Here is a 10402-nt window from a genome sequence, read left to right as displayed (position 1 = left end):
TGGGTGTGTGTTTCTGCACATCTAATGCCCAATCTTGGCTTCAAAACACCACTCTCTACTATAGAGAACCTGTGCTCTTTGGAGGAATAGCTGATTTCAGGGCCAAAACAGAGAAAGTCTAAGAACCTGAGACAATTTATGTCAGAAGTAAGGAAGTGAACAAAGAATGATGTAGGCATGTCAAAACAATGTAGATGGCCTTAGTTTGGCAATGCATTCATAGACATGACACCAAAAGCATAAGAAACAAAAGAAAAATTGATAAATCAGGCTTTAAATTTTAAAATTTTGTGCCTCAAAGAACATTAATAAAGGGAAAATTCATTTTAGAGAATGGAAGAAATATTTGCAAGTATATTATTTTATAAGGTTTTTATATCCGGAATTTAAAACAAAGCAAAATAAAAACTCCTAAACAAAAAGACAACTCAATTAAAAAATGGGCAAAGAACTTGAATAAACATTTCTCCGAAGACATACATAAACAATAAGCATCACTAGTCATTAGGAAAACACAAATCAAAACCATAATAAGATAACACTTCACTATTTATTAGTTGGCTATTTAGAGGGAAAAAAACAGAGGGGGATGGAACATAACAAGTGTTGACAAGAACAAAGAAAAATGGGGACCTCCATAACTGCTCATGGGAATAAAAAAAAGCTATAGCCACAGAGAAAAATGGCTCGACAGTCCATCAAAAAGCCAAATACAGAATTACCAAAGGATCCGTTAGGTCTATTCCTATACATATGGGAGAACTGAAGAATTGACTCAAAACTGGTATGTCTAAACCAGCTTTCACTGCAGCATTATTCACGATAACCAAAAGTTGAAACAATTCAAATGTCCATCAGAAGATGAATGGATAAACCAAATGCTGTAAACACCCATATTATTCATCCATAAAAAGTTGTGACAGATACAATATAGAAGAACCTTGAAGGCATTATGCTAAAAATGCCAAGTAGCATCTGAGAACAAATTTTGTATGATCCTACTTACATGAAATATCTAGAAAAGGCAAATTCAGAGGGGCAGAAAAGTCAACTGGTGGTTGCCAGAAACTAGGGATAGGAATAAATGAAGAATTACTGCTTAATGAGCAAAGAGTTTCTGTTTGTGGTGACTAAAATGTTTTGGAAATAGTAGTGATGGTTGCACAACATTGTTAATATAATTAATGCCCATGAACTATAGACTTAATATTTAAAAAGGCATATTTTATGTATTAAAAAACACACACACACAGAAACTAACCTGAAAAACTTTCCCTGGTGAAATCTGAGCATAAAAATAACAACAGTAGAAAATTATAATGCACTGAATAAAATAGGAATCTAAGAGTTCATACTGATATAAAAAAAGTTTTGTTTGTTTAAGGGAGTGGGATACAGAGATGGCATTCTCCTTATAGCAGAATGTCAATCTAATACAGAACAGAGTTATTTCACAATCACCCATTCAAAACAATCACACTAAAAACTGGGGCTGTAGCTCAGTGAAACAGTACTTGCCTAGCATATGAGAGACTCCGGGTTCGAAACCCACCTCCACAAGGTCAGGGCAGGGGGTGGGGGAGAATTCAAAAACCATCATGTTTGTCTTAGTGGGTCTGGGGTACTAATATAAATTAGCCATTAGGTGGCTTAAATAACAAACTATTTCTCACAGTTTTGGAGGCTGGAAAATCTAAGATCAAGACACCAATAGATCTGGTGTCTGGTGAGGGCTTTCTTCCTAGTTTGAAGGTGACCATCTCTTCTTGTGAGACCTCAATATCGAAGAGAATAGAGAGAATGTGAGCAAGTTTTTGTGTCTCCTATTAAAGGCCCTAATCCCACCGATGAGGGTTCTTCCATTGAAACACCTCCTAAAAGGCCTGGCCTCCTAATAACATCACAACAGGAGTTAGAATTTCAACATATGAACTTCGGGGAACACAAACATATCCATAACAATGTTAATTCAGGCAAAAAAACCACTGCTGGCTGCTAAAACTAGTAGGTGGAAATAGAATGAGGAATGGTATAATCACACAGTTTCAAAGTATCTCCACTAATTTCAGAGAGGAGAGTTACTTCATAGTGAAAAAACTTTAAAGACTTCATCTTAATCAAGTGGTAAAAGTCAACAACAGCAAAAAGAGGACAAATCAACAACATGAATAGCCTAACAACAAGCAATTAAAGAACACAGTATCACTTAAGGGACTGTTCCAATTAAAACATACATGGATCTAATCATAAACAAACATCAGACTAACTTAACTGAGGAACACTCTATAAAAATAATTTTTCTAAAAATCTACCCAGTATTTATCTTACCAAAACCAAGAAGTCATAAAAGTCAAGGAAAGAGTGTTCCAGACTGAAGAAGTCTACAAAATGTGATCTACAAACCCATATTAGATATTTTTTTCCATAGGACAGATTATTGGGAGCATTGCTAAAAATATTCATGTAGTCACTGATTACAGAAGCCCTTTGAATTGTTCCTGCAACTTTTCTGTAAACTTTAAAATTGTTCTCATCTTTTCTCCCCACAATAAAAAGAACTGCTGTGTATACTCCACTGACACAAAACCAAACTACTGATTATTATGGCTTTTCTAAATGCTGAGAACACTACCAATATACCCAACTGTTGTCTTTGCAGGGTTTATAATGCAATTTTTTTTTTCCTAAAACAACAGCTGTTTCCTATTCACAATGTCTTTTAGGTAGGAAATTTTTCATGAGCCCACCTAAGAGAGAATAGCTTACAAACAGCCAGATATATGTCAGACAGTAGTAGCTGTAGCTTCTGTGACAAAACAAAACCCAAGACATTACTGAAGACAACTGGACACAGTGCAAGTATAGGAAGGTGTGGGTAGTCAAGCACTCTCTATGCCATCCCTTGCTTTACTTTTCTTCATAACAACTATTTAATTATTTGCTTACTATCCATAATTTACTAAGATGTAGTCAACTTGAAGGTACAACCTTCTTACTCCCAGGGAATAGAAGAGCATTTGACATATAATATTCAAAAAAATATTTAACAAATGACTAAACATATCATATAGTATGAATGCTATATCCTGAAGACAGAGGCTGTACCTTGTTTTAATGCCCCTGGTATAGTTAAGAAAACTGATCACTAATGAACTATTAATAACCAATGGATTTTAAAAGTAAAATAACAAATTGAGTGTGTTGGTGTGCACCCGTAATCCCAGCAATTCAGGAAGCTAACGCAAGAGGATTGCAAGTTCAAGGCCAGCCTCAACAACTTACTGAGACCCTATTTCAAAATTAAAAATAATAAAATAAAATAAAAAGGGCTGGGATATAGGTCACTAGTTAAATACTTGCCTAGCATGTGCTTATTAATAACCAGAAACTCTAAGTACTTGTGTGAAGCCCTGGGATTCAATCAACCTCAAGGGAGGTAGGGAGAATATACATGTCAGAACCAAAATAAATTACTATGTGTCAGAATCATGGAATACAGTCTTAGCAGCTGGCTTAAAGGAAATTTTCAAAGCCCTACTTATATTAATAACTAAGAAAGAAAAATAATTACCCAAGTTAAATGTTAGATTTCAAAAAAGGGGTAGGGGGAAGGTACAGTCTTTTTAGAAGGCAAACTCACAACATCTATCAAAATTTATAATAAAGATGCCTTTGACATCTTTAGAAATTCTGCTTTGGCTATCAGTCTCATAAAAACTAAACTATTGTTTCATAAAGATATCATGTACTAGGATTTGTTGCACCAACATTTTGTACTGTAAATAGAGTGACTAGCCAAATTATTTAGTATAGTCTCACTATGGACTATTACTTAACCACTTAAAAGAATTAAAGTTAAGTCAAATATCTTGAAGGGATTTCTACAAGCACTAAATGCAAAAGTAATGTAGAGAAAAGTATGTATAACGTGATCCCTAACATGATCTTTTTTGTTGTTGGTACTGGGGATTGAACCCACAGGCACCCTACCACTGAGCCACAACTCATCTTACGTATTTCAATTTTATTTGAGAAAAGGTCGGGCCCAAGTCTCGCAGGTTGGCCTTGATTTGCAATGCACCTGCCTCAGCATCCTGAGTAGCTGGGCTTACAAGAATGTACTACCGTGCCCAGCTAACACGAATTTATTAATAACCAGAAACTCTAAGTACTTATGAATATAGAGAAAATACAGAAAAATATATACTGAGATGTTAAGATGGCTATAGCAACTAAGGATCCATATATGATTTTATTTCATTAATAAAAAATTCAATAGACAAAGGAACACTTAAAAAATGGGAAAAAATAAGATTAACAGGGCTCAGGTTGTGGCTCAGTGGCAGAGCACTCGTCTGGCTCATGCAAGGCACTAGGTTTAATCCTCATAAAAATAAAGGTATTATGTCCACCTACAACTAAAAAAATACATATTTAAAAAAATAATAAGATTAACAGAAAATATTTAGAAAGCTAAAAATACAACTAAAATAAATTTAAGAACCATTTCTTTGGGGAAGAAAAATAAACTATAAGCTAATCCAAATTTTTAAAAGTTTTGTTTTTATCATCTACTTTTCACATAAAGGTCTTAATTACATTAGATATTATTTTGACAAACCAGACTTCCAATATCACATTTTCTCAAATATTTGTCTGAACACTATTTTTTGAAAAGTTCATTCTTTCACATTTGCTTGGAATGCCACTGTTGCCAAATCCCAAACTCCTAAATATACCTAGGTTTGTTTCTGAAGTGTTTTGCTGTTCTATTTGACTGTAGCTGTGTACATTTCTACAGTTTTACAATTTGAGGTATATGGTTTATGGTTCTCTTGGGAGAGAATCTGCCATGAGATCTGAATGTCCCTGCACAAATTTGCCTGTATACTAAATTGCAAGACCTAACTACTCACTGATAGTAAGCAATTTCCGTAGATGGTTACAGAAATGGTTAAATAGATCAAGGTAGCCACAGGAAGATTATCAAATGGCTGCTCATTCCTAGAGAAAGGAGGATTCGCTTGCTTTCTACTTACTACTAAAGGTACTGAGCTCTTGACCCTGGGTTCTTTGGGTCACTGAATCTCTCTCTGCCTATCACATTGCTAGGTGGAATTTGAGATCAAGGAATTAGTGCTACCAAGCTATTGTTCCTGCCAGCTGCTGTCCTGTGAACAATCTCATCCACTTAATCTTACTGTCTACTTCTGGCATATATAGAGTTGTGGCATTTGGTTCCTTGCCATACTCTATGAGATTGTGGTTCTTTTCCCCAAGAGTTCATAAAGGACTCCATTTACAACTTTCATTACAACTACTGTAAAATATTTAGAAAACAAATAAATGAAAACAAATTATAACCTGGCTAAACTGTCCGTCACTTTTATTACACCAACTGTTCTATTAGATGCCCTCTATATGTAACCCAAACTAAAAATGACTGAGCAAAATGTGTTTTCCCATCAAAATTTTATTGATCAAAATAAAGCAATTGAAGAGCTGGGATTGTGGCTCAGCGATAGAGTGTTCACCTAGCATGTGCAAGGCCTTGAGTTCTATCCTCAGCACCACATAAAAATAAATAAAATAAAGGTATTGTGTCCAAATACAACCTAAAAAAATTTTTTTTAAATAAAAAATAAAGCAATAGAGAGAACACTTTATAATAGGTGATAATTTGTAGAAGGGAAACCATTAAGATAGAGAAAGAGGGCCAGGGGCGGGAGGAGGAAAGAGTAACAGGAGGTATTAAGGAATAATATTGACCAAATTGTGTTTTATGCATGTATGAATATGCCATAAAGAAACTCACTATTCTGTATAATTAATAGGTACCCATAAAAAATTATAAAAAATAGAAGACACTTTGTATGGATTCAAGTATTTTCAGGATACTTCTGAAAAAAAATGCTTAATTTTTAATTAAGCAAACTGAAACCTCATAATCCATACCACACTCTAAGAATAATTTAACAACTTGCAAGAATACATTAATAATTCATTATTCTAATCATATCCTTATTATCAATTACAAAATGCCAATAGATATAGAACATTAGTTATGGGTCACATTAGTCACAAAAAGAATATAATGCTTGTTGCTTTCAAAATTTTAAATCCTAATGAAATACTTCATCTATGTGCCTTAAAATTAGATTTCTACAGCACAAATCTAAAAGTCAAAGTACTTATGTTATTATTTCTATCTTTTTACCTGTAGTCAGGCTGTCGGTTTGCAGAATGGTCATCTCTTGTCCATCTATAGCCAGATTCATCCTGTAACATAAAAAAAAGTTACTTGGACACTTGTTATATTATTTTGATCATGTTCAATATGTCTAACAGTATTACGGAAATTAACCTCTAAGGCCAAAACACTATGAAGACAAAAACACTTTTCTAAATCTTCCTAAAGCTTTAAAGGCATAAAAAAGAAAATTAAAAATAAAAAAGATACAGCACGTTATCCATTTCAACAACTAAAAATAAACAGACCAAGAACCTGTGGTTCCATTTATCTTTTTTAAAAAATTACATTATTTCCTTGACAGACCCACATAGGCTTATTGTCAAAAACACACATACCATATGATAATAGTCAATGGCTTCTGAGGACCAGGTATAAATTTTGATGCATACATTTCTCATTTTCTAAGTTTTCTCATCAATTTTCAGATTCAAGCTCAATGAAGAACTTGCTACTTTTTTTGGAGGCGGGGTGAGCAGGTGGCTCAAACACAGGGCCACATGCATGCTAGGCAAGTACTCTACCACTAAACCCAGCCTAAACTTACTACTTTTTCAACTTTTCATGTTCAAATTTTCATTTTTCATCTTATGCCTCATCAAAAAACTACAATTAGAAACTATATAATAAGAAATTGTCAAAACTACATTAGACTAATATGTGGCACTAAATTTAAACAGATGAATCATATTTGTCCTTTAAGACATAACTACATAGATATATAGAAAGAAGCCAAATAGTAATTCATACCCAATTACTTTAGAATGACACATAGAATATAACATGTAATATCTTCATCTTCCTCTTTAACATTATATTCCTTATTCTTCCATAAGTAAAATGTACCTAACATTTTCCTTCTCAACATTAAATAAAAACAAAACTTCACAGCTATCATAAAATATTGGATCAAGTGAGCAATTTAATTTATATAAATCAACTCCAAATAAGAATTAGTGTCAGGAGAATCCTAGGATCACAAATGTACTTATTGTTTGTTTGAATAAAATTTAAAGAAAAAAAAAGCATGACAACAAACATGATTTATAAGAATATAAAACAAAAGTACTACTATTGAAGCAACATTATGCTACAAGTTTTTTGGGCAAAATCATGTTCGTGAGGTTTAAAACACAAGTCCAATAAATACAAAACTCCCTCTAGACTTAATGGTCACACAAAGTTTTGATAAAAGGGATAACTTTTTTCTTTCTTTGAAACAGGGTCTTGCTATGTTGCTCAGGCTAGTCTCAGAACTCATGACCTCCAGTGACCCTCCTGCCTCAGTCTCACAAATAGAGACTGAGAGCATATGATACCATACCCAGCTTGTGATAACACATTTTTATACTATGGGACAAACTGTTTCTCCATGAGAATAACTGAAGAATGGCTCTGATGGCAAATTCCAGTATTACTAAAAGAGAGATAATACGTAGTATTTACTTTTCAACACATACTACCCCCTTCCTAAAGGAATGGCATGACATTTAAAAGCTGAACAAAATAAAAACCAATTCTAAGACAAGAAAGAATCTATAACACACCTCAAACTTTAGGAAAACAAGAAAATACTGAATAGTGTTGTTACCACTTTAGAATTGTCAAAAATCAGTATTATATAATAGAGAACTGTGCTCCCATAAGATAACTATCCTCTGTAAATTGCCTTACCTCCATTCCTTCAAGTGTAAAGTATGGAAAATAATCCAATGGCCAATATGAGGTCAAATTTTACTATAAACAGTGTTTCAATATTTCAATTAATTACCATATTATATATAGTACGGAAGGGGAAAAAATAAAAGGTAGGAAAACAGTCTGGAAGAAGAATACTGTAAGTATGCAAGCTAGAACAGAGAAATTGCATCAAAGAACAGTTTCAATCAAGTTAATAACAAATTACTGTAACCTTAATACACACTTCTAGATCAAGAGAAATAAATCATAATTGCGGTAGTAATAACAGCAGCTAACATTTTAAAGTGCTTACTATATGAAACAATGTTTTAAGTGCTTTCTAATTTGAATTAGAAAATAGCCTTTAAGAACTATAACAAAAATGAGACGGTCAACAACCTTAACTTTAAGAACTATAACAAAAATGAGACTATCAACAACCTTAACCCACTTCACCCATAGCATTTCATCATGATGAAAATAATGAAAGTAATTTCAAGTGGGTTCATCCAGTAAGACATGGTAACCACCTGCTTATCACTTAAGCACCCAGGCAACAGATTATCTTTATATGGTTCTACAAATCCCTGACAAGTAAGGGGATTAAAAAGCAGGCTAGTTGGAATGAATGTCATTTAGAGCTATCCAGAGCATTTTTACCCACCCTGTCCAACACCCCAAGATTCTTGACTACTAGTTCCCATTTGACAGCTCCAGCAAAATTCAACAGAGCATCAGCAGGAAGTGTTAATCAACTGCTTTCATGGCTGTCACATAAATTTTTATTACATGAATTTTAACTTATAAGAAATAACAATTAGTACATGGGGGAAATTTACATACTCCTCTGTGAGGTGGACCACTTCTTCGATCATGAGAAAAACTGCGGCCCTCGTCATATTCTCGGTAATCAACATGACTGTAATATCTACTGTAGCTTCCTTCACCAGGTCTGTCTAGCAGTGGTGGTTTCTTTGGCACAATATTAACTACTCTATGGTAGCCATCCTAAAACAGACAAAAAGAAATATATAAAAATCACTAATTTCTCTACTTGGTTTTGGAACTGTTTTTTTAAAAGCACAGGAGTTTTTATCCTCTATCAAATAGGCTAAATGTATAAACAAAAATGCATTAATGAAACATGAATATAATAGTAAAGTCTTCACATGAATTAAAGAAACTAAAACTGTTCAACAAAGCCAAGTTTTCAAAATAACGTGCAACAATGGGAAAAATCAATCATAAGAAAAAAATTATCATTTTAATAAAAAATAAACTTCAGACAGTAAAAATGTTAGCTCTACCCTTAATTTCCTAAGAAATTTAGAAATAAAACATGGCAGCACACACATTTTATCTACTTGTTTGAACTAGTCTACTTAGAAAAAAACGCAAGATTTTGACACATAAGCAACAGCAAACAGGGAGATGATAATGAGTTAAAAAGATTACAAGGAAGGAAGCATTTTGTTATTTTTCCAGCAGCAATAAAGAGGGGCAAGCCATTGCCTTCACAAGTTTGGAAGCAAAATAAAAGCTAACACAAAATCTGAACTAGTTTTATTCTTGATGTTTTAACATTTTAGCAACTGAGTAAGGGAGGAGTGTTGGACTTGGGGAATCTGACAGAGGGAGAACATTGTCTTAGGTTGGTAGCTGATGTGAAATAACAATTAGAAGCAGAGAGCTATGACACATGTATCTGTGATCTGATCTAGGACATGTATAGTACATGGGCAAGAAATTTGAAAGCTTGGTGATTTTGTGATTCCAAAAAAAAGCCTTATAAAACATAAAGATCTGGGGCTGGGGATGTGGCTCAAGCGATAGCGTGCTTGCCTGGCATGAACTGGGCACTGGGTTCGAGCCTCAAAACCATATAAAATTAAAAAATAAAGACATTGTGTCCACCTAAAACTAAAAAATAAATATAAAAAAAAAGAAACATAAAGATCTGTTATTTACACATCCTAAACCTCAGTTTCTTATCTACAAAATGGAATTACTACTAATACCCACCTCCTGGAGCTGCTGTGAAGACTAAATGAGAAACTGAATGAAAAGTGGTCAGCACAGTATCTAACACACACTAACTGCTCAAAAATGTTTGTTACACTGATTACTACCTTTGCAGATGTATATTTAAGAAAAAAAAAAACTCAATTCCTTAAAGTGCTTCCTTATATTACTTCTTAGCATTAGTCAAAATAATTATTGAATTGTTATTAAATTATTATATAACATTCAAATGATTAAGAAATTTGTCAATTACAAGGAAAAAATTAATAGTTTATATCTATTTGAAAGCTACAAAAAAATCAAAATAATTTTTCCACGGACATAAAAACTGGTTTCCCTCTTTAGTGCATTAGATTATTGAAGTGTAAGATAAGGGCTAGGGATGTAGCTCAGTGGTTGAGGCCCTTTTTTTTTTTTTTAATGCTCTGTGTTTGTGTTTGTTTCTCCCCC

At 33.5% G+C, this 10402-nt stretch overlaps 1 protein-coding gene across 10 annotated transcripts in view; it reads right to left on the bottom strand.

The window, feature by feature from the left end:
- Pphln1 (periphilin 1) overlaps positions 1-10402 on the bottom strand; it is a 109709-nt gene that overhangs the window by 60834 nt on the left and 38473 nt on the right. For 9 of the 10 annotated variants that reach the window (XM_048802559.1, XM_015493437.2, XM_048802560.1 and 6 more), the window contains 2 exons: positions 8774-8938; positions 6218-6279 (listed from right to left, as the gene is read on the bottom strand). In XM_048802559.1, the coding sequence (XP_048658516.1) occupies positions 6218-6279; positions 8774-8938 (227 nt within the window). The remainder of the gene's footprint in view (positions 1-6217; positions 6280-8773; positions 8939-10402) is intronic. The other variant, XM_048802562.1, reaches the window with a different exon arrangement.

This window comes from Marmota marmota, unplaced genomic scaffold (assembly GCF_001458135.2).
Source record: "Marmota marmota marmota unplaced genomic scaffold, marMar, whole genome shotgun sequence".
NCBI lineage: Eukaryota > Metazoa > Chordata > Mammalia > Rodentia > Sciuridae > Marmota > Marmota marmota.
Note: the sequence above shows the minus strand (reverse complement) of the source record. Positions and strands in the feature narration are given on the sequence as shown.